Source organism: Canis aureus, chromosome 16, assembly GCF_053574225.1.
Source record: "Canis aureus isolate CA01 chromosome 16, VMU_Caureus_v.1.0, whole genome shotgun sequence".
Lineage (NCBI taxonomy): Eukaryota > Metazoa > Chordata > Mammalia > Carnivora > Canidae > Canis > Canis aureus.
Window position 1 is genome coordinate 61,743,198 of NC_135626.1, and position 24,182 is coordinate 61,767,379.

Consider the following 24,182-nt stretch of genomic DNA (forward strand, 5'->3'; position numbering starts at 1 on the left):
TCATTAACGGATATGGATGATACGGATGGAGTGTTCCCTCTGTTTTATCTCACTTCATCCTTAAAGTAGCCCAATGACGTAGGAGCCATTCTCCCATTTTACAAAGACCCTGAGAGTCACTTAGTGACCCACCTGGGTAAGTGACAGAGCCAGGCCTTGACTGAGCCTCAAAGAGTCGCTCGGCACACCCCGTCCCGTACCCCAGTGCTGTGGACCAGGGAAAGCAGACCCGGGTATTTCTTATCCCTTATGGGACACGTGCATGGATGGCCCATGCACACATCTGAATGAGTTAAAAACAGGACAGGATCTCTCCAGCTCAGGCAGATAGGAGAGCAGAACTAGAGCCTCCCTGATTATTTCTTTTTAATCTTATCAGCTGTTTCTCATTAAAAAAAAAAATCAGGGTAGCCCCGCCTTCAGCCCAGGGTCTGTTCCTGGAGACCCGGGATGGAGTCCGGCTCCCTGCATGGAGCCTGCTTCTCCCTCTGCCTGTGTCTCTGCCTCTCTCTCTCTCTCTCTCTCTCTCTCTGTCTCTTATGAATAAATAAATAAAATATTTTAAAAAATCAATGTAGTCCATACGCAAGAAGGCACCTTCCTGTTCACTCACTATTTGTGTCTAAAAAGTATCTATAAAATTTATTTCCTTCTTGGAATATATTAAAGGTAATTAATACACACTACCTTTAAAATGCGATCCTTTCTACAGAACATGTTGAAACCAACGCATAGAAGATTCACGAACAGGAGACACCGTGGGTCGCGCTTCTGAGCCGTCACCCATGGGAAGCCTTTTCGTTGTCTTTTCCATCCTGTCTCATGAGGTTGGAAACCAGCCTCGCCGGACAGCACCTGCAAGGTGGCCTCCGCAGCCACTGTATGAACCTGGTGATGCTTGCTCCGTCCCCAGGAGTCCCCCCAGAGGAGCCTGATGCACAGCCCGCGGGAGGAGCCGAGCCCGCCTTCCTGGACCGGATCCAGCGGCTGAGCACCGAGGAGGGGACAGTGGGGAGGACGGAGTCTGAGGGGAGCGACGAGGCGGAAGAGGACAGACAACACCTGGTGGTTCTGGACCCCGACCACGTAAGGACCCCCAACACCTGCCCGCCTGCTGCCCAGGCTCGCCTCTGCCCGCGCCCCCACTTTGTCCCTCCGTTGGGGCCGCTGCTCCTTGAGGTGCCCCCTCCTTTCGGTCTTATTCGCCCAGAGTCAGCCGTCCTCGACCTCGGCGCTGCCGTCGTGGGGACCCGGTCACTCCCTGGGGAGGGACCGTCCTGGGTGGCACCCCGGCTCCTCCTGCCAGACGCCAGGAGTGCCCCTGCCCCTTAGCCGTGACATCCTGGATGTGGGCTGGGGGCACAGTCACCCCACTCACAGCCGCGGCTCTGAGGGCACCTACTGGGTTCCCTCACTCCACCCCTCTGGCGAGCTGCCGATTGGCAGGCAATCCTGCTTGGGTGAGCCCTGCTGGAAAGCTGGTGCTGCCCACGGTGCGGAAAAGCTGGGCGGTCCTCTGGGAACAGAGGCTTGGGGCCCCTTGACCCCTCGTCCTTGAGGTCAGGGGCATCCAGGACCACCACTCCAGCTCGGAGCCCCTCGCCCACCCTCGGCCCTGGGGTCGGGGGCACCCAGGACCACCACTCCAGCTCGCCCGGAGTATTTTTTGCCAAAATACTCATTCAGGTCTTCAGTGCATGGGACGGGACCATGGTGTCCTTGGTCTGGCTGCCAGGGCAAGTCCCGGGCAGAGGTGGGGAGCACCCAGCCTGGACGTCCTTCCTGTCACCCCAGGGAGAGCTCTGGTGACTCAGGCCACGCGTGCATGGCCCGATCGTAACCAGGCTTGCTTCCCCGTTGTGCCAGCCGCTGATGGTGAGGTTCCAGGCTGCCCTGAAGAACTACCTGAACCGCCAGATAGAGAAGCTGAAGCTGGAACTTCGAGAGCTGGTGCGCGTCCGTCTGTCCAGCCCATCTGTCCCACCCGCCCCCGCCCCGCTGGGCGTGTGCCCGCTTCCCATGACCGGGCTGTCTCTCTGCTGCAGAGCTTGGCCACCAAGCAGAGCCGAGGGCAGCGGCAGGAGCTGGGGGTGGATCTGTACGGGGTCCAGCAGCACCTGGCCCGCCTGCAGATGCAGCTGGAGAAGAGCCACGACCTGCACTCGATCGCCGCGCGCGCCCGGCGGCAGAAGGAGGCCGAGCTGCAGGCCGCGCGGCTGCTCTACACCCGGACCTGTGAGGCGGCCGACGGCGAGCGCCGGAAGCGTAAGGCTGGGCATCCCGTGGGCCGCAGCCACCGATGGAGGGGCCCTGCAAGGCACCCCGTGTGTGACCACAGGGCCCCGAGGCGCAGGGCGTGGGCGCCTCCCGGGGGGCGGGGGGAGTTCCGTGGTTCTGTGGGAGAGGAGGCGCCGTGGTTAGGAAGCAGCCGATGTGGAAACCCGAGAGGCAAAGGGGGAAGAGGCTGGGGGGCCGCTGGGCGTGGGCAGGTTTGAAGAGGTGGGAACCTGGGGGGAGGCCGGTCCCAAGCACACGGCCCGGGGGGATGCCCTGGGACGACGCCCCTGCACCTGCCGGGCAGTGGCCGCCCTGAGCCGCCGCTTGCTGGCTCTGCTGTGAGCGTTTCCGTCTGTGGGTTTCTTTACGTTCTAAGTTTCTCCATCAACGACGTGATCATCACAGTGAGGCAGCAACCAACACAGACCCAGACGAAGACTGAATCACACGGACGCCCCAAGAGTGGCTGCAGAGAAAGGATCCTGACCCTGAGAGATGCAGAACTTTCTGGATTGACAGAGTCGGGCTAAGTGCTCGTTTACCAAGCATCCTCCCTGATGTCCGCCAGTCACAGAAAATACTGAGAAGAGAAGAACGCGACCACTTTCGTGGGGACGCAGGAAAGAGTCACGTGTGCTCCGGATGGGACAGGACACACAGGCCCACACGCCCTCCGCGCCAGCGGCCCTCAGTGGAGGCGGTGAATGTGGCCGGGGCTTCTGGAGAGATGCAAACATCCTCTTGGGCGTTGTGTCCTTTCTGGAGATCACCGGGACACAGGAAGCCGTTCAACCAGCAAGGATTCCAGAAACATCACGCTTCCTCCCTTCTGAGCACTAGGGAATTTGGCGCTGCCACTGCCCTGCCCCTCGGGCTTTGCCACTGGAGAATGTCCTCGACCGCCCGCCTCACCTGGGAGGGGGTCACCGAACCTTCACATCAAAATGTGAGTGCTTGGCAGCACCTCCAGACTCGGGGGATGGGGCTGGATAGACAGAGCGGACGTGTCCAGGGGCACGAGCCTGATGCCAAAAACAGACGGGAGTGCGAGCGTGCGCCGGGTGGTGTTCTGTGTGAGACTTTCAAAGATGTCACATCAGTAAAATGAGAGCAAACTGTCAGGGGAAAAGGATACTTGGAATTAAAAAATATAACCATCTTTCCAAAACGAACAAAAAAAAAGATCACTTAACAGACAAAGCAATATTGCCGAAAATCAAACATGTGAACTGAGAGGCCAGTTTGAGGAATCCTTCCCCAAATTCAGAGCAAAAACTGCAATGGGTGGGACTTTTTGAGGAGGAGAAGACGTGGAAGTCAGACCTGGGACCATCGACACCCATCAGGCGGAAGTCCCGGGAAATCAGGGGCCCACGGATGGCAGCAGAGAACATTTCTGCGCGAGTTCAGGAAAGGTGGGTCTTCAAATATAAAGACGTACAGAAGGCCCGACAGCTGAAAAACAGAATAAATGTGCCTAGACACAGCGGGTGAGATTTTAAAAATTCCAAAGCGAAAGGGAAAAAAATGCTGTCGGCCTCCAGGCCGGACAGAACCAGACTCCAACAGGCGGAAAGCAACCCGCTGGCCCTGGCACGGGCCCAGGGGGACGCGGCCACCGGGGCACACACAGCCCGGCCCACAGCTCCCATTCAGCTGCTGTTCGAAGGAAGTGCCAGGATCTTTTGTTTCTTGCCCTGGTCTTGTTTTCTTTTTTTTAAGCCTTGCGGGTTATCCTAATGGGCAGTTGGGGCTGAGACTCACGGATCTCAAACATCGGTGACAAGGTGGCGATGCTCGGGACATAAGGGAAGAGGACAGAGTCCCGTCCACATGGAGATCATTGACCAGCCGGGATTAATGGCAAAGGGGAGTCCCCGTATCAGAGCTCCTGGCCGCGAGGAAAGCACTCCGGTAAGACCCATGACCTTCGCACAGTTTTCATCAACAAGAAAATAAGACTTTCTACTCGGAAGCCTGAAAAAGGACAAGTAAACTAAAAGAAATGGGAACGAGGAGTTAATAAAGCAAAATAGCAGAAACTGGTACCAAAAAAAAAACCAAAACCAAAAACAAAACAAAGAGTTGACCTGAGAGAGAAAAATAAAAATACTCAGTTTTTGAAACGACCAGCAAACTGAGTAAACCTGTGGCACGCCTGACAAAGAACAAAAAGGGGTGTAGCACAAGCAGCAAACCCCGGGAATGAGGACAAATCAGAGGCATTACTGCGTTTTTATTTCAAGAAGGCCACGCTCTGCACTGGTTTCATTATTGAAGACATTGGAAACGTTGTCAGGCCTCTATCTGCCCAGAAAGCACCAGTCTGTACCTCACGGAGGAGTCCTCCCCGCTACCCGCAAAAGGAACAGACGCCCCCTGTGCTGCTCAACCCTGGGTGGGGGGGAATCTGGGAAACCTCTCAGGCTCGATTTACAATGCTTAGGTTAGGATAAACCCTCCCTGCAAAGGCGACAGCTTCAAACACAGCAGTCTCCGCCCCGTGAGGCATGAAAATCCTAAATAAAATAGTAGCAGACTGAGTTTGGCCACATTTATTAAAAGAAAAATGCCCAGCAGTCAAGAAGAAGGGCTTCCCTGCAGAATTCAAGCATCCTTTGAAATTAAGAAGCCTGCTAATTTGACACATTATATCAATAAGTCTGAGGCGAGGGTGGAACAAAGGATTTTCGGGGTGGACGGGGAACGGGTGTTTGCTACCACTTCCCAAACTAGTTCTCTATCGTGTTTTGAGACATGAACAAGAAACACTGGAGAAGGTGTTAGGACGGAGACGGGGACGCTGTCAGCACCCCCTGGGTCCTGCTTAAGGGGCTCCGGCAAGCAAAATAAATGAGGTGTGGATTTGGGACGTGAAATTCCCACCGTCTACCAATCGTAGATTGTTCATCTAAAAGATTAAAAAAAAAAAAGGGCAGTAATAGAAACGGTAAAGAAATCCATTAAGTAGTTGAATGCCAGATCTAGCACTCTCTCCTATCCCAGTAATATCCAGTTAAGAACCAGACTGTTGTTAAGAGTCTCATCCACCACGGTTATAACAACCATAACATAGGTAGAATAGATCTAACAAGGAGTGAGCGGAGAAAAAACGATAACATTTCACTAAGGGACGTAGAACAGATTTCAATGAATAAAGCTCCCGTGTTACTGGGAGGAAAGCCACCCCGTATGCAGGTGGTCCCTGCCATCCCGATTAACAGGCCGTTCTGTGCCACTCCAGTTAAAGTCCACGATGTGTTGTTTGTGGTGAACTTAAATTTATTTGACACAGTAATTTGTTTATTCATGTTCAAGGAGTAATCATTCAAAATTTGAGAGCTCCAGGATTGGAATCCCTTTCTTCCTCCTCCACAGAGGCGGATTATTGGTTCTTGTGTGTTTCTTCTTTTTTTTTCCTTGTGTGTTTCTTTAAAGGTGTTTTTGCGTGTAAAAGCAAAGTTACAAGGGCATCTTCTCTAAAAAAAAAAAAAAAAATCAAATACCTGCATGTCACACCCACTACTCGTCACTGACCGAGGCGTGCTACAGAAGACTCCGTTTAAATATATAAAAAGCTCTCCATTCGCCACAAATTGATTTCAAAGTTGCCTTGGAAGAGTAAATGCACAAGAATACCCAAGAAAAATTTGAAAAGGGAAGATAATGAAGGAAAATTGTCCTATCGGGTATCAAAACACGGTATCAGTCGGCAGCAATAAAATCAGGACGGCACTGAAGGAAAAAAAAAACAAAACAAAAAAAACAGGCATTCGGATCAATGGTGGAGAGCAGAGGATACCAAGAAACTCACGTGGGAATTTAGCTATTTACTGCAAATTATATATATGTACAGACTGCCTTTTTAAACCACTATATATTTTTTTTGACTGTTCGGTCTCCTGAAAATAAATACCCAGACCCCTATTTCACACTGTACAAAATACAGTCAGCTACCAAAAATAAGTAAGTAAATAAATAAAGTAAAATCAGCTACTATGAATATTTAAGGAAATCACAGAAACGTTAGAAGAATACGGAAGATTGTTGTGTTTTTGTTTTGGTTTTTTAAAATAATTTTGGGGCGAGGCAGGTCTCCAGAAGCGTGATGTGAAAGTACGGAGGCCAGAGTGGAGGAGTTTGACAGTGTTGCTCCTATGAAAACATAAAAACATATCAAGAAGCACGACAAAGTCAGAAGACAAACACAAATTGGGGCAGGGGGGACCCCACTGGCACATCAGTGACAACCTCCATGTGTTCTGTGTCATGGTTCCGTTGCCGGGAAATAAATTCCCACAGACTTCGAGGCTTGAAACAAGCGGGTGTATCTGGGCGCTCACACGGCTCGAGGTCAGAGGTCTGGCTGGGCCCCCCGCCCCCCGTGGGCATCCCGAGGCTGCACCCTAAGTGCTGGTTGGCTGGTTCTCTTGTGAACACCCGGGAAAATCCAACTCCGGGCTCGTTCATGTCGTTGACAGAATTCAGCTCCTTGCAGCTGCAGGACCGAAGTCCTGCTTCCTCGTGGGCTGTCGGGGTGGGGGCGGCTCTCAGCTCCTGGAGACTGTCTGGCCCCTTCCCTCTCCAAGCCAGCTTTGCAGACAATTCCCCTCTTAGAGGATCCCGTTCACCCTGCCAATCTCCCTCACTTCCTTTTTTGACACTCTGCTTCTGGAGGGCTCGCCTGCTTAGGCCAGGCCCACCTGGCAACTTCCCCTGGGACGGATAACGCGACATGGTCGCGGGGGGAGGGGGGGGCTCAGCAGGACCCGAAGGCCACGGGAGCCATTCTCAAGTTCCGTTCCCCTGCCTTTACTGCGTCAAGACTTCTTCGACGCCGAGCAAGGAGAGACGAGCGTCCCAGTAGCAGTGTGTGCGGGGACTTGGAGGAGGGACAAACACGGTCATTAAAACAGTAAAACCAGGTTCAACTCCACTGATCTGAGAAGAATGCAAACGTAAACAAACGTTGGGAATACGGACTTGTAGTTACTCAACCAGCCACCGAAGCAAAGCAGGTGGAACTCAGGGCCCCGGGGGGCAGCAGGGCTCCCGCATGTTTCAGGAGGCTGGGTGCGGTGCTCGGTCAGCGCGGGCGGCCGTCGGGGCCGAGGGGTGCCGAGGTCCAGGCGTGGGCAGCGCGCCGGTTCCTCCCGAGGCCTCTCTCCTGGGCTTCCCGCCGCCACCGCCTTTTCCCTGTGGCCGCATCTGTGTCCTGATCGCCTGTCCTCGTGAGGACACCAGCCGAGAGGGGTTAGCCCCCCTCACGTGACCTCACTTTACGGTTATTATCTCTGTAGAGACCCCATCTCCAAAAGCAGTCCTCGCCGCGGCCTGCCCGGGCCAACCCGAGGCCTCCCGCGCCCTCCCTCGCTCTCCCTGGCGCCTCCCCCCACCCCCATAGTTCCTACCCATGCAGGACCCAGAGACTTCTCCCTCGGTGGGATTTTTACAGTCCCCTCGGGTGCAAAATAATGTGTTTCAGGGTTAAGCTGCAACCCTTTGAGGACACCTGCCACCCAGCACGGTGAATTTATATATTTGTAGAATATATTCTACAAATATTCTACAAATCCATCTTCTGCGTGGGCCAATCCACTTAGAAAGGAACGCTCCATGCGAGGGAGCAAATGCTGTCGCTGGAGGGTTAGCTCCCCGAATGAATGGGTAATCTGGCCTTCTAACTCCATCTCCTGTGAGTTTTGTTAAAAGGAGTCAGTTCCTCGGAGTGGGGTCCCCTCCAAGCAGTGCATGGAAATCTGCCGTCTGGCTCTGAGTCGGGGAGTGGGTAGTGCCGGGCCTACGAGGACAGCTTGGGTGCTCCCGGCCTGCGCCCCATGTGGCCATTTGCATATGGGGGGGACCTCTGGCGGAGCCCTGCACCCCCTCCGGCGGGTTTCCCCTCAGGATGTAGGGCTCTACCTAAGACTGCCAACCACTGAGCGGTAAGAAATCTGTAAAATTTAGCACGGGGCCTCCCAGCCTCCGGGTCTCAGCAGGGCCTTGGACCCCAGGGGCGCCTCGGACACGGGGGGCAGTGAGGCGCTGGTTGCTCTTGCTGGCCGTGGATTGCCTACGTTTTTGTCTCTCCAATTAGACTGTAGGGCTTCGATGGCAAAGTCGGGGTCGTGGTGGCTTAGGAGCGGGTTCCCAGGCTCGGCCCACAAGGCAGGAGGGGAACGTGCAGGGGGGCCCCGGGCCCCGTGGCCACGCGCGAGGTGCTGAGCAGCCGTCGTCCCCGTCCTCCCCCCACAGTGGCGGCTCTGCAAGCCGAGCTGGAGAGGCTGGCTCTGCACCTCTTCTACATGCAGAACATAGACCAGGACGTGCGCGACGACATCCGCGTCATGAAGCAAGTGGTGAAGAAGTCAGAGGTGGCGCGCACACGGGCCGAGGTGGAGAAGCAGCAGCAGGTATTGTGCAGATTCGATGCAGGTGCAGCCACCACCAAACCCTCCGTTTCCCGAAAGCCCCTTTGCTCTGCCTCCCGCGTGAATTACCACAGCCCCCGGGGTCTCTGGCGGGGGTCGGGGTTGGTGGGGGCGGATCCTGGAGCGGCCCGTGGTCTCGCTCCCCAGGACCTTCACGTGGACCAGCTCACCACCAAAGCCAACCAGCTGCAGGAGCAGATCGCCCTGCTGGAGGCTCAGAGCTACGCGCAGGCCGAGGACACACGGGCTCTCAGGAAAGCCGTGAGCGAGGTAGGAGAGCAGCCGCCTAGTGCCCGCCTCGCCCGCCTCGCGGCGCCGGCCCAGAGCACCCCAGGGCCAGGTGCATGGCTGACACCCTGCACCCCACTCAGCCCGCCCGCTCCCCCATGGCCGCGTGTCTCCCTGACGATGCTGACCCCGGGGCCGCCGGCGGGTGGGAGGGACTCGGTGCAGCGTCGTGGTCAGAGGCCCACGCTAGGAAGCAACGTTGCCGGGCCTTTGTTGTTTGTTTATGTAAATCTGTGAACAACTGTCTGCAGTCATGTGTCCAGAACAAAGCAAAGGAAACAAGCCGCTGTTATTGGGGAAAAGAAAATGCTTGAACAAAGGGACAGGCACACCTTGGTTCATAGGGGAGAGCGGCCCAGGCTCTCCAGCCTGTGCACCTAGAGTGTGTTCTGTTTTATTTTTTTGAAATATTTTATTTATTCATGAGACCCAGAGAGAGAGAGGCAGAGACACAGGCAGAGAGAGAAGCAGGCTCCTCACAGGGAGCCCGACGTGGGACTCGATCCCGGGACCCCGGTGTCACGCCCTGAGCTGAAGGCAGACGCTCAACCACTGAGCCACCCTGGGGCCCCTCTAGAGTGTGTTCTAATCAGAATCTCGGGGGGGGGGGTGAGAGGCGGTTTTTAATTAGCAGAGAGACTCTTAGGTTTATCTGAAGCATAAATTCAGGGGAATGGACAGGAATCGTTTGGGAAGGGAAGTTCATGACACGTTTTTGCCCAGAACTGAGGGGTTTCCTGAGACATGGGACTTCCTGTGCCAAAGCCAGCAGAGCCCCGGACACACCCGGGTGGAGGGTCACCCTCGCATCGCCCCACCAAACATTACCTGCTACTAAGCCCTGGCAGGTAAAGTAATGTGTTCCCGGAGTCGGGGGACAGACTGGCAGGCCACGGTGGCCCATGAGTGGAGCCCTGGAGGAAGCAAACGTTTACATAAAACTCGAGTGGGTTATAAATTAGCGGAGAGCAAGCGAATCGTGCACAATGCAGGAAGGACGTTTGGTTAATCATTTGGGGGAAAATTAAACCTTTTCCTCATACCAGACACTAAAATAAATTCCAGATGGGATCAAGAATTTAAATGGGGAAAATGTACTGGAAGAAAAGAAAAAAATATATATATTTTTTAAAATCCGGAGCGGCAGAGGCTTTTGTAAGCACAGTCCCGAGAGCAGACCCTCTAACAGAGCAGACGGGGAGGGTGAGGCACACGGACCATGGCGCCTGCGGGTCAAGGGCACCAGCAACAAAACGAAAAGATGGGAGACCCACCAGGGAAAGACAGGCTGGTGGGGGGGAGAGATTGTGCAAAACAGTGAGAAGCCCCCCAAGCCCTGTTCTACTGTGTGCCTGATGGACATCCACACAATGCTGTAACATTTCCTCTCCTGACCTCCTTCCGGGCCTCCTGCCCCCTCCCTGCTGGGGGTGTCCCCCCCACCAAGGCAGGGCCGCCCTGTGTTCTCTCCACTTTGCCTTCCTGCACCTGACACAGCAGGTGCGCCACAGACATCCGTGAACCAACGGATGAGGAACCGCTGAGAGCAAGGGCCTGGCAGGGACCGATCCTACCAGGCTCGCCAAGAGGAAGCAGCGACAGAGGGGTGGCCCTTCCCTGCAGCCTCCCACCCCACCCAAAAACTCCGCAGCCCCTCCCAAATACCACCTGGGCTTCATCCCAAGGAAACTACTGAAGATGCACACAAGTAAAAATGTCGCACATTCAAAACCCCACAAGTGGGACGCCTGGGTGGCTCAGGGGTTGAGCGCCTGCCTTCAGCTCAGGGTGTGATCCCGGGGTCCCTGGATCGAGTCTCGCATTGGGCTTCCCCATGGAGCCTGCTTCTCCCTCCGCCTGTGTCTCTGCCTCTCTCTGTGTCTCTCATGAATAAATAAGTAGTCTTAAAAAAAAAAAAAAAAACCCTCTCTCCACTGCAGGCCTGCACAGAGATCGATGCCATTAACATGGAGAAGAGGCACATCCTGCAGCAGTGGGCCACCTGCCTGGTGGGCATGAAGCATCGCGACGAGGCCCACAGAACTATCCAGGAGGCGCTCAGGTATGGGCGCACCCGCACCCCGGAGGGGCCGGGGGCTCAGGGCGGCAGGTACATACTGCTGGGCCCCCACATCCTCCCAGGTGGGCCTCCCAGGTGGGCGCCCATCCCACTGGACCTGCTGGGACAAAGGGCTGTACCTGCAGCCCTGCAACCCCGCTTCGACGCCCAGAGCTCCCTGTCGTTCACCAACATTCAAGGCTTCTGAAGTCTTTTCAAACTTTCCGTGGTACCAGGAGCAGCAGAGCTCTCTGATCAGGCTTCCTGGGAGGATTAGGGGAAAGAGTGTGAGGAGGAGAGAGGGGTATTTACGTCTGGGAGAGAAAGGTCTCCCTCCGCTTTGCTTTCCACCCCATGCGTGTGGAAACCCTCCCTGGGCGATTGTTCCGCGACGCCTGCCACCGGGACCCTGACCTAAACTCCCTGCAGTGGGGGGGAAGGAAGAGGACCCTCCTGCAGACCCCTCGCTCCCTTCTGTGTGGCTTGGGCTGTCAGGGACAGGGGGTCCAGGGCCCAGCGCTGCCCTAAGTTCCCAACCCCCCCGAGTGATGGGGCCCCAGGTGCGGCGCCAGGAGGTCGCACCCCGCGCCCCGCGCCCACCCGGGGAGGACAGGGAGGAGCAGTGCACGAACCGCTTGTCAGCTCCACAGCACGGGGCCCGGGGTTTGACAGTAGGAGACACTTTCCGTTTTGGGCCTAATGATTAGGAAAAAAAACAAAAAACAAAACAAAAAAAACGAGACGCGCACACTGCAGGGCTCCTGGCTTGGCTCGTTGGCTGTCGTGCCCTGGAGATCTTTCCAAATCTGAGCATGGAGACTGCTGGTTCCTCCCTCTCCTGGTGCCGCCGGGCTGCGTCTGGGCGGCGGGTGGGTGACCCACACCTGCTTCACTGGTGCTGTGGCGTGTATCTACATCCAGGATTATTGTGTTTTACGTCATGCTCCATCATTATCCTCTCTGTCGGGCCTGAAGTTCTGGGGGACGTACATGCTCAGATCTGCAGGTAGTACTATCCCAGGAGGCTGCTACCGCGTCAGCCCACGGTGGCGTTCCAGAGCCCAGGGAGAGCTCGGCATGTTACACGTTTGGACTGCACCCATCTGACTAATGTGAAAAAAAATCATGTTTTTGAGCACTCTTGTCTTTTACTCTCTTTTTTTTATTTTTTATTTTAATTTTTTAAGATGTTTATTTTTAAGTAATACTATACACCTAACGTGGGGCTCAAACTCATGACCCCAAGATCAAGAGTCACATGCTGGGGATCCCTGGGTGGCTCAGCGGTTTGGCACCTGCCTTTGGCCCAGGGCATGATCCTGGAGTCCCGGGATCCAATCCCACGTCGGGCTCCCGGCATGGAGCCTGCTTCTCCCTCTGCCTGTGTCTCTGCCTCTCTCTCTCTCTGATATACATAAATAAAATCTTAAAAAAAAAAAAGAAAAAAGAAAAGAGTCACATGCTGTAAGGACTGGGCCGGCCAGCCACCTCCTGAAATACCATGTTTTTATTTTATTTATTTTATTTTATTTATTAATTATTTAATTTATTTATTCATGAGAGACACACAGAGAGAGAGGACCCCAGGATCCTGCCCTGGGCTGAAGGCGGCGCTAAACCGCTGAGCCACCCGGGCTGCCCAATACCATGTTTTTAGAATACATGGGCATGGTAGGTTGGGAGGATAGCTTAGTCAAATAGTGCTCACGCGTGCACGCACACACACCACAGCCCTAACGAGTAGCCGCCGTCTGGTCCAGCTGTCCCTCCTATAACCACACGCGGCCCCAGAGGATGAGGTCCATCTTCAAGACACGTTCCCCTGTGGGACACCGTGAGAGCTGCGAACTGTAACTGCAGAGACGCACCATCTGTGTCCGCATAGGGCTGAAGGAGGCGATCTGAGCAGTTTAACCGAAGGTTAGGCCGTCCCAAAACAGAATCCCGCCGCACGTATGCCAGGCCGGCTCAGCGGCTGCAGGAAATGGCAAATACCAGCCCGTAGCGTAGAGTCCGTTTTGGAAGATGCAGGAAGGTCGTGGCGTCCTGGCTGATGGCCGGGTCGCCCGGTGTGAGGCCAGCAACCCTGTCGTGGTCTGGGCGTGGCGGGACCCTTTACCCTGGGGAGTCCCCGGGTCCAGAAGCCAGGGTTTGCCATCGTGTCTCGAGTGCATCTGTGTCCTCGGGGTCAGTTCACAGGAATGGAGCTTAGCAGAGGCTGACTTGAGAGTGAGAATGCCAAGGTCCGGCGTCCACTGGGAAATGTGAGCACCGAGGGACTGATGTTTGACCCTTGACCAGCAGAGTCTCACCCATGGGAAGGAGCACAGGGCCGGGGACAAGCGGGTCGCTGCTCGGGGAATGTCGGGGCCCCGGGCCCCGCCGACCTCCTGCGTCTCCCCAGAGCACCCGCAGTCCATCCACGCACTTGCCTTTGGCCGCTCCTGCCTCGACGGGCCCCTGCCTTCCCCCGCCCACCCGTCCTCCCTTCTGACACCCGTGTGACTTTTCCTGATAACATGACGCCCTCAATCAGGTTCCAGCCAAATTCTGCTCTTCCTCTTCTTGGGGACAATCTCTGCATCGACGCCGAGTCTACAGTTTAACTCTTAGAAGATCCGATCTCCCGGTGCTTGGGGCAGGGGCACCGCAATATTGCCCGTGGGTCTCATCCACGAGCTGCACGTTTGGCCGAAAGTTGGAGCGTTTCCTGTCTGTGCCTGCCTGCTGGGCCACCGCGCACTGTCATGAAAACACGGGGGAGGTCGACCCGTGTGGCTCGGTCTCGTTACCAGGCCCACAGCGCCTGCTGCAGGAGGGCTGGAGCCTTGGCCTCTACGCCGTCCACACTCCTTTGCTTTCATTCCCGCAGAGGGACGGGCGGCAGAGGCGCTCTCCTGACAGCCTGGGGTGGGGTCCGGCGGCAGGTCAGGTGTGGAGCTCAGAGCCAAGCAATAATAATGGGATTTGACAGCCCCGTGCTCAGCTGCGCCTGGCGTGGCCCCGCCGGCCCTTGGAGGGCGGCTCTCTCATGACCTGGATTTGCCAGAAGAGGAGGGAGCAGTGGAAGGGCGTGTGGTGTGAGCGGACGTGGGCCCTGGCACAGCGGCCCCACCGGGCCTCCCTCGGCTGGGGTCTGGCAGGTGGCACCGCATCCCTGCCGAGGATAACCCGGGGCCACGGCGCAGACAGCATCCATTCAAGATGTGCCCCCAGACGAAGGGGTGCGGCGAGGCCTTCCGGGACTGCTCTAACGCCACACTCCATCGCGCTGGGGGAGGCCGAGAGGCCAGCTGTCCAGCAGGGCTCGTGGAGGCCGGTCGGAACACCCCACTGATCTGGACCCAGCGGCCCCGGGGAAAGCCCGTATGTGACCTCTGGACCGGTGGTCACTTTAAAGACACTTTAAAGGGACACCTGGGTGGCTCAGCGGTTGAGCATCTGCCTTCAGCTCAGGCCGTGACCCCACAGTCCCGGGATCGAGTCCCACGTCAGGGTCCCCGCAGGGAGCCTGCTTCTCCCCCTGCCTGTGTCTCTGCCTCTCTCTCTGTGTCTCTCAGGGATAAATAAAACCTTAAAAAAATATAAAGACACTTTAAAGACCATGGCTAGCCATTGAGTGTTTGCAACGTGAGGGACGAAGTTCCAGCCACAGGTGAATAATCATGGTTGAGACCACAGTAAAAACCAGAAGTCATATTTTCAAAGGAAACATCTCTCAAAAGAGGCAGAAACCACAGACCATACGGGGCTTAGCCTCGGGAGGGGTGGCCGCCAGCTACACCTTACACTCCCTCGGGGCGGGGGGCACACCTGGGTCTCCTGGCGCCCTGCCGGCAGACTTGTCTTACTTCCCGAAGGGAAATGCAGGGACGGCCTGGTGCAGAGCCCCCTGCCCCGGGATGTTGGGCTGCAGCAGAGATGCCTCCAGACCCCCAAGCAGATTCCCTCTGAAACCCTTGAAGGGATCAGGCCCAGGCGCACGGGCCGTGCTCTAGATTGCACCGGTGTCGTTCTGTTGTGTTGGTTTTTTTCTATAGTTGTCTGTTAATCAAGTAAGTTTTTAAAGTATATTTTTAATTTTAATTTTTTTTTTTTTAATTTTAATTTTTTCTAAAGATTTTATTAAATCATGAAAGACACACAGAGAGAGAGAGAGAGAGAGAGAGAGAGAGAGGCAGAGACACAGGCAGAGGGAGAAGCAGGCTCCATGCAGGGAGCCTGACACGGGACTGGATCTCGGCTCTCCAGGATCATGCCCTGGGCCAAAGGCAGCGCTAAACTGCTGAGCCAACCTGGCTGCCAAATTTTAATTTTTTAAAATTATTATTACTTGTCCAGTAGGCTCTACACCCAGCATGAAGCCCAGGGCAGGGCTTGTTTTTCAACATGGCGGCTGGAGTATCCAAGGTCTCCATGGGTTGTCTTTCATGTCTAGGGCAAGATAAGACCTTTTCCAGAAACTCTTTCTAATCTCTCTTGAGCTTAATCCCACCGAGTTTCATCCCTACCACCCCATAGGAACCATGATAAATCATATATACTGACTCCATTGTATGGACGCCCAGCGTGGAGCCCAACGTGGGGGTTCAGACTCACGACCCTGAGGTCAAGACCTGAGCTGACTGAGACCAAGAGTCAACCCACTGAGCCACCCAAGCACCCCGTTAAAGCTTGTTTTTTGCTTTTTTTTAAAAAATAACTTTTATCGAGGATCAGTAATCACATTCCAGGAAACGTGAAAAACAAAGAGAACGGTTTACAACACCACTGTCCTCTTCCTTTGGTGACAATGGCAATTTATTAGCATTTTGGGCACTCACAGGCATCTCTTCTCCCTTGCGTATGTCTCGCCGCGTGTTCAGACTTCTGTCGTGCAATTTGTGACTGCGTCTCTTTAAATTGGACGTCTTATTTTTATTGTCGGATTTTAGACATTTATAAGGCTGCTACTTCCTAAAAAAGAAAATGAGTAGCGTTTCATTTTTAGTTGGGTTTATTGAGGCTAATTTATGTACAAATTTCTTATGTATAAAAGTTCTCCTTCAGTGCACAGCTTTGTGAGTTTGGCAAATGGACGGAGGCAAGTACCCCCGTGCCCACCGCAGAATGGGCCGCTTCCTCCATCCCAAAGCCAGCATCCTCTCCCCACCTCCGGCCACTCGGCGAACGCCCCTCCAGCCCTGTCCTTTCCAGGATGTCCTGCAAATGGAATCACGCGGCCTGCAGCTTTTCCCGTCTGGCTTCTTCCACTCAGCTCGCTGCTTCTGAGTTTCATCCCCACGTGGGATGTTGCAAGATCAGTTTGTCTCCTGTTCTTGCTGAAGAGCACGCCACTGTGTTCCTCAGGTCCCCAGTTGACAGACCTCCCATTGCTTCCAGTTTGGGGGTGTCATGGGGAGAGCTATGGTGACAGCATGTACCGGTCTCGGCGTGCACGTGTGAGTCCATTTCTCCTGGGCGAACGCCCAGGCATGGGATTGCTGGTTAGCGCATATTTTACATGATAACAAACCGCCAGTGCATTTTCCAATTTGGTTTGTTCCATTTTGCATTTCCCCTCCGCCCCACAGCAGTGGGCGAGATTCCCAGTTACTCCCCCGTCCTCACCAACACTTGGTATTGTCAATCATTCTAATTTTAGCCATTAAATTCAGCCATTAGTAGCTGAATCGTGGTATCACACGGAGTTTAAATTTGCATTTCTAACGCAAATGACTAATGATGTTGAGCATCTTCTCAGGCTTATCTGCCACCCATATCCCTTCTTTTGCTCATTTTTAAACTGAGTGGTTCATCTTACTGAGTTACAAGACTTGATGTGTTCTTAGATACAAGTCCTCTCTTTTCTCCCAGTCTGTGGCTTTGTCTTCTCACTCTCACAACGGTGACTTTGGAAGAGCAGAGACTCTAAATGTTGATGAAGCCGATTAATTAGGGTTTTTTTTTCATAGCTCATGCTTTTTATGTCCTCTCCAAGAAATCTTTGCCTGACCCATCATGAAGTTTCCTTCTTCTGTCTTCTGCTAAGCTCTTCCATGTGGGTACATGGCCCTCCCATGGTTATGTCTGTCACGACATGAGACCCAAGGTCAGTCTGTTTGTGTGCCAGTCTCCAGCAGCCCCAGCACCACTCTCCATTGAAATACCATGTCACCTTTGTCAAATATCAATTAGTCATGTGTGTGTGTGCGTGTTGGTGTGCCTATCTGTGGACTCCTTGTTGTGTCCCATCCATCTATCTGTTGTTTCACCAATACCACATAGTCCTGATAGCCATAGCCTTATAGAAAGCCTTAAACTTGGGTAGTGGGAGTCCTTGCACTTCTCTTGCAAAGTTCTTTGGGCTATTTGAGGTCCTGTAGATTTCCATATAAATTTTAGAAGTAGTTTGTCAATTTCTGGGGGAAAAAAAAAATATATATATATATATACTTCCTGGGATTGTAATTGGAATTGTGTTGAGTCCATAGATGTGCTTGGGGAGAATTAACACCTTAACAATATTGAATCTTCTGCTTAATAAACATGGCATATCTCCCCGGTATCTTTTAAAAACTATGTACAGATGTTTATTGCTACACTTGAAATTTAAAAAAAAAAGGCCAAAAAACTGGGAAGAGCCTAATTGTGTATCATGAGGGTGCTTAAATTATGGCAGGGTCATCACTGAGACCTGGTCATTGAGAAGAACCAAGGCGATTCCTGTGTGCGCTGCTATTGAATATTTCTCAGATAACACAAGACGAAGTAAGGTGCAGAAGAGGATCTACTAAACTGCTATTCGTAGCTGTTTCACAGACAAATATAATGCTTAAGGAAGCATGAAATAGATCTGGAAAGATGTCGAAGAAATAGCTGGTTGCCTGGGAAGAGATTTGAAGGCCTGGGTATAGACGTGAGAAAAATGTGGAAGGTGTTATTCCGGTTCAAGGGAGAAAGCATTTTCTGATATTTTGAGTGAGAACTTAGTCGAAGGGTAGGATACTACAGGTGGAGAAAGGGCTGTGTGTAGCACAGCAGCAGGACGTCTCAGAATGAAGGGAAACAATATCTCACACACAAACGAAAATTCTGCTTCCATCACCCAGCACCATCATCCAGCACCATATGTTTGACTTGACATTAGTGACAGGTACTTGCACAGCCAGTGCCCAGAGGGGAAATGACACGTGGTGCACTGTGGCCATGGGGCGTGCTGCTTGAGTGCCCTGAGTTCCAGTGCACACGTGAAACTGGCATAGCACCCTCCCTTTCCAGGATTGCTCTCCTGACCAGTGACAGTGGGTGGATCAGGCCCCCCGAGGACAGTGCCTCAGCCCCCTGGCCCTTCACCCTTACCCTGTCTTAGAAGAGTCTTGGACTCAAAATGGGCAATGACTCTGCCAATGTGCTAGGAGATTGGCTACTAGCAAGAGTTGGCCTCCCATTTGTCCTCCATTGGGCGAGGTCCCCCCCACCTGGCACAGCCACGGGCTTGGGCGCTCTGATGCCCCAGCTTCGCTCTCTCCATCCCGGCAGCGAGTGCCAGCACCAGATCATGTCCATCGACAGTGAGATCGAGGCCTACAAGAAATCCATCATGAAGGAGGAAGAGAAGAACGAGAAGCTGGCAAGCATCCTGAACCGCGAGGAGACGGAAACCCACCTGATGCAGAAACTGACCACGCAGTGCCTGACCAAGCTGGAGGCGCTGCAGAACGAGTTCAACACCTACCGCCTGGCGCTGCAGGCCACGGAGGACGCGCTGGGCAAGGCCCAAGTGGTACGACCGGGTCCCCCAGCCCGCGGGGCGTGTCCCTGCGGCCTCCCCCCCAGCGCCCGCCTGTCCCTTCCTTTCCAGGAGTGCACGGCCACCACGGGTGAGCTGCAGTCCGTCCACCAGGCCATCCAGCACGAGCTAGAGCTGAGGAGGAGGATGGACGCCTCCATCGTGGAGAAGCTGCAGGAGCACATGACCTCCAACAAGATGACCAAGTACTTCCACCAGCTCATCCTGAAGCTCCAGAAGGAAAAGACTAACCTGGTACGTGCCCGGTCGCACTACGGCCGCAGGGGCCGAGCGCCTGGGTGGCGGGCAGAGAGGCAGCGCTCAGACCCAACAGAGCGCACTCAGAGGAAGCCGGGTGAGCGAGGGGCCCTCAGCGTGTCTGCTCACTTTTCACTTTGTGCTAGTTGTAGAAGCAAGCACTTCTGTTGTAGAAAACCTGGAAATACAGAGGCACAAAGAGGAAAATAAGACATCTATGATCCCACCGTCCAGAGATAACCTCCCCTAACAGTTGAGTATATTTCCTTCTGGAACTTTTCCTGAACACACACGCTCATCCTCACGCACGCGACCGAATATGTGCACACACAAGGTCACGCGCAAACACACATGCATATAAACATCCCATCCCGATGCACACGTGAGCCAATGCACACATGCAAACACACTTGTACTCACACACTCGTGCAAACACACACAAACACATGGATTGCACACACCTTAAACCACATAGGGCTCTTTTCATGTATTGGTTTTAAGTCTATTCTAATTCATTTTCATTAATTTTACTGAAATAACATACAGAGAAAAGTGCGCAGATAGTAAGTGTAGGACTCCACAAATTTTCTCACGGTGTAGATACTGTTTTATTTTACTTTGAACACAACATTTCCATGAAATGGTCCTCAAAAACCTACACTTTCTGCATGACATCTCATCATACAAATGTATGTATTTTGCCTAAAAATTCTCACTTCAAGTTGTTTATAGATCTTAAACATCATAAACAACTCGGCACTGAGCATGCCGGCCATATACCTTTGTCCACACTTCGGAGGAGCAGCTGCTACATCAGAAACCCTGGTCAAAGGGTAGGGGAGGCGGAGCCTGTGTCCCGCTGAGCCTGGCCATCCTGGCCTGGGCAGCCCCCCACCCCTCCCCGCAACCGGAGTCCTCTCCTGCTCTCCCAGGGGTCTTGCTTCACTCTGAGCTGTGGTCGGGGGTCCCTGTGTCCTTCAAAAAAGCAGTTCCTTATGTGAATCCTTCCTTCTTTGCTTCTTCTGGCGGTGTGACCCCCTCTGGCGTCCCCTGCCTCAGTGGGCCCTCTTGAGGACCCCATGGAGGCCTAGAGCACACCCCAGCAGACAGCCTGCCCCACGGGCCCCCTCAAGTCTCAGGAGGAGCAGTGGCCCATTCGGCCTGCTTGCGTGCAGCAGCAGTGCCACAGACGTATTTCCTTGCTCTCCAGCCCACTGGAAGCTTCCATCTGAGGGGTGAGAGATGCAGGGGACGTGGGACACTCCCAGCCTTAGGGTGAGAGCGTGAGTCCTGTTCCCACATGATCCTGGCCTTTGCCTGCCCTCTTTCCTCATATGAGACACCTGGCAGGCTTTGGGGTAAATCTAACGTTCATCCCAATGAGAGCACAGTGGCTGGGGCGCCGGAGGCAGTGCCCCTAAATGCCAGCGATCGATCGCCACCGTTGGCAGGTGGATACTGGCCAGGTGGAGGCCCAGCTGGTGGGGCTCACCTGTCCTCCCGGGAGGGTGGGACTGCTGTCTACCTGGGCACAGCCTGAGGCGTCCCATCCCCTCCCTCCCCTGGAGGGCAGCTTGCTCCTGGCCTGGGTATAGCAAGGAAGCGGGAAGACAGGGCTGTACTCAGTTGGGTCCCCCTGGGAGGTCCTGTCTGATGCTGGGGGCGTCCCACACATCCTTTCTCTGGGATGTGGGGGCAAGACTACCTGCGGGCAGCAAAACTAGGGACCCGGGCTGTACCGGAGAAGCTAAGGAGCACAATGTGTGCGAAGTAAGCCACCGGCCCTTCCACCAGGCTGTGCCTGGGGGCCACCAGCCTCCTGGTCAGTGGTACACACGAGACCGCCGACATCCAGCGGAGGGCAGTAAAGACTCTCGGTCCCACAAATTCATCTATCATGACTGCCCGAGAGGCAAGTCCGGCTCTTTAAAGGGGGGGCTCTTTTTCCAAACTGCTCAACCCCCACCCCCCCAGAATCTGGAGCTGGGGTCCAGGCACGGGCCGCCCATGGGTCTACAGGTCAGCTCAGGACAAGCACTGACGTTCCAGGAGAGGCCAGGGTGGTCTCAATGAGAGTGGGCAGTCCAGGAGCAGAGGGGCGCAGTCCCAGGCAGGGGCGTGTCCGGCTGGTGACCCAAAAGAGGCTCAGGAATGGGAGCCCTGTAGGGCAGCAAGCACAGGGGAGGGGGGGGGAACCCCCGTGAAGACCCGGCCATCCCACAAGGTCCTGGCGAAGAAAGAGACAGGTGGCTTCGCCTGAGCTCCTAGGGCCGCAGGGCTCAGGAGCCTTAGCACGGGAAGCGGGGTGACCGAGACCCTGGAAGCTCCTGCTCCTGGCGGAAAACCGAGGAATGCTGGGTGTCCTGCCGAGTCACTCATGGTGGCCGGTCAGAGAGGGCAGGGCCTTGGGGCAGAGCTGAGACGACCCTGGGGACGGGGAGCTGGCGGGAGCCAGGGGCCAGGAGAGAGCTGAGGACTTGCATGGGCAAGAGCTGGTGGTTGGGACGGTAGGGTCGGGGCAGGCCCAGAGCCCGCGCAAAGACCCCACTTCCAAAGGGGCCTGAGCGGCTGTGCCTGCTGCGGCTCCCTCTCTGGTTCTCACACATATCCTCGCAGTAAACCCTCCGTCCGTCACGGGAGGGATCAAGTGAATCCTGAGAGCCACCACGAGAGGCAGGGGGGTGCTGGTCAAGACGTTTAGGACAGCGGGCGTGCCCTGAGAAGCCTTCAGCCGCTCAGCCATGGCTGAAGCCCCCACCCCCCAGAACCCAGGGTTGGCAAGAGCCCGGGGTCGGGGGCCTCCGCCTGGGTGGCAGGTGACACCCCAGTGAGAGTCCTTATTTCCACGACCATGTCTGACTTTTCAGCTAAAGGACACTTTTTTTTTCTGTCCCACCGAGTACAAACTAGAGGTGGTTGTGTTCGCCACGGCATTTCTTAGAACAGGAGTGCTGGAATAGGTCGTAAGCCCGCAGGCGGAGGAATGGGTGTCCTTCACCGGGACCCACCCGCTGTCCCGGCCGGCCCCTGGGCACCGAATCCAGAACCGTGGGACAGGACGAAGGAGGAGTGCTGACAACTCTGACCTCCTCCCTATGTTACAGACAGAATGGAGTATTACGCAGCCATCGAAAATGACATGAGCACAGAGGTCAAGACTTAGCTAATCAGGGGGCACCTGGGTGGCTCAGGTGGTTAGGTGTCTGCTTTCGGCTCTGATCGTGATCTCAGGGTTCTGGAATCGAGCCCCACATCGGGCTCCCCACTTCTCCCTCTGCGTGTGCTCTCTCTTCCTCTCTCTCAAATAAATAAATAAATAAAACCTCTCTTTTAAAAAAAAGATTTAGCTAATTAAAAAGTGGCTTACAAACTTACATGCAGAGTGTGGTCCTGTCTCTGGTTTTGGGAGGAAGATGGAGGGGAGGTTTATATGTAAAGGCTGTAAGGGAGGATAGGCTGACCGTGTGGCAGACGCTCAAGGAAATGACAGGCCGGGCCTGTCCCCTAGAGCCCCAGCCCACCCACCCAGCCCTGCCCAGGGAAAAAGGAATGTCCAGACACGTTTCCTTCTGCTAATTCAGGTGACACATCTTTCCAAAATCGACGGCGACATAGCTCAGACCACCCTCAACATCACAAACACCAACTGCAGGCTGGACATGCACCAGAAGACGCTGGGCGAGCTGGACAAGGAGGTGAAAAAGGTCAACGACCTCATCACCAACAGCGAGAACGAGATCTCCAGGCGCACCATCCTCATCGAGAGGAAGCAGGGCCTCATCAACTTCTTCAACAAGCAGCTGGAGCAGATGGTCTCTGAGCTGGGGGTAAGACGGGGGGCTGCTTGGCGGTTGTGCCCGGCCACCTCGGGAACCCCTTACACTCAGAAATGAGTGCCCTTGGTGGGGGGCACTCCTTTCCCGGCCCCTTCAGCGGGTGACGTGGCACCAGCGCGGAACGCTCCAAGCCGGGCGAACCTTCTTGGTCGAGGTCCAGAGAGTCAATATTTGGGGCCAGACGGTCTCTGCCGAAGCTACTCACCCCTGCTGTCCGGGCCAGAAAGGCTGGTGATATGTAAACGGATGTGTTTGACTAAGCCGTACCTGTTGCCCCTGAAATTTGACCATATGACTTTCTGCGGACACAAAATTTTCTTTTTTTGTCTTGTCACTCAAAGGCAGTGGGTGGGGCGTGGCCCGCTGACCGCTGCTCTGAGTGAAGTGGTCTGATGAGTTTGAGGCCTGAAGTCCTATAGGAGACCCAGGTGTCCCTCGCATGCCCCCCCCCCCCAGGGGCTCCAGGTCTAGGCGTAAGATGGCCCGCTGGGGCACGCTCTCAGGTAGACCCGAACACCGGAGAGCCCTCGCAAAGCCGCAGCCCGAGTGGAAGCCGAGGGAGTCAAGACCCCGGCCCTGGACCACCTGCTCATAAAACCTCCAAAGCCCCTTTGGGGTAACGGAGGCCCTGCCAGCCCTGCCCTTGGCCCCTCAAGGCTGCGGCACGGGGGAGAGGGGGCCACAGGGTCTCCCACAGGGAGCCGGGGGGCATCCGGGGAGGGGGGAGCCCTGGTGCCCCCGAGGAAATGCCCCCAGGCATCGTACAGATGCGTGACCTCAGGGCTCCTGGCCCTCCGCAGCCCTCCCGGAAAGCACACCTTGGAAAACAAGGAGGCTCGTTTTGCTTTTTCGGGGACCATCACTTTTAGGGGGAAGAAGTGGGGCCCCTGGATCTTGAAATCAAGAGGCTGACGAAGCTGATGGAAGAACACAACAGCAACGTGACGCAGGCCCAGGTGACGTGGCTCCGCCTGCAGCAGGAGATGGTGAAGGCCACTCAGGAGCGGGAGGCACAGCTGGTGGCCCTGGACACGTTCAGGAAGGAGGTGCACATCCTGGAGCAGAAGAAGCTGCGGGTAGAGAGTAAGCGTGGGGCGCGAGCAGGGACTCCTGCGGCTCAGCCCCGGGAGGGGGGTCCCGGCCCTCCACCAGGCCCCAAAAGCCAGCCACAGGCTCGCAACCCCCTTCATAAACATGAGCCCGTTGCCCCGTCGCCGGCACGGGAAATACCGAGGACACGTACCGGGCTTGCTAAGTGCACG

At 55.1% G+C, this 24,182-nt stretch overlaps 1 protein-coding gene across 1 annotated transcript in view; it reads left to right on the forward strand.

The window, feature by feature from the left end:
- Nucleotides 1-24,182, forward strand: part of CCDC40 (coiled-coil domain 40 molecular ruler complex subunit) — a 40,085-nt gene that overhangs the window by 6,308 nt on the left and 9,595 nt on the right. Inside the window, exons 5-14 of the mRNA XM_077854505.1 lie at nt 914-1,086; nt 1,867-1,950; nt 2,046-2,265; nt 8,533-8,690; nt 8,856-8,978; nt 10,937-11,058; nt 18,577-18,820; nt 18,899-19,081; nt 22,666-22,911; nt 23,790-24,003. Of these exons, the coding sequence (XP_077710631.1) occupies nt 914-1,086; nt 1,867-1,950; nt 2,046-2,265; nt 8,533-8,690; nt 8,856-8,978; nt 10,937-11,058; nt 18,577-18,820; nt 18,899-19,081; nt 22,666-22,911; nt 23,790-24,003 (1,767 nt within the window). The remainder of the gene's footprint in view (nt 1-913; nt 1,087-1,866; nt 1,951-2,045; nt 2,266-8,532; nt 8,691-8,855; nt 8,979-10,936; nt 11,059-18,576; nt 18,821-18,898; nt 19,082-22,665; nt 22,912-23,789; nt 24,004-24,182) is intronic.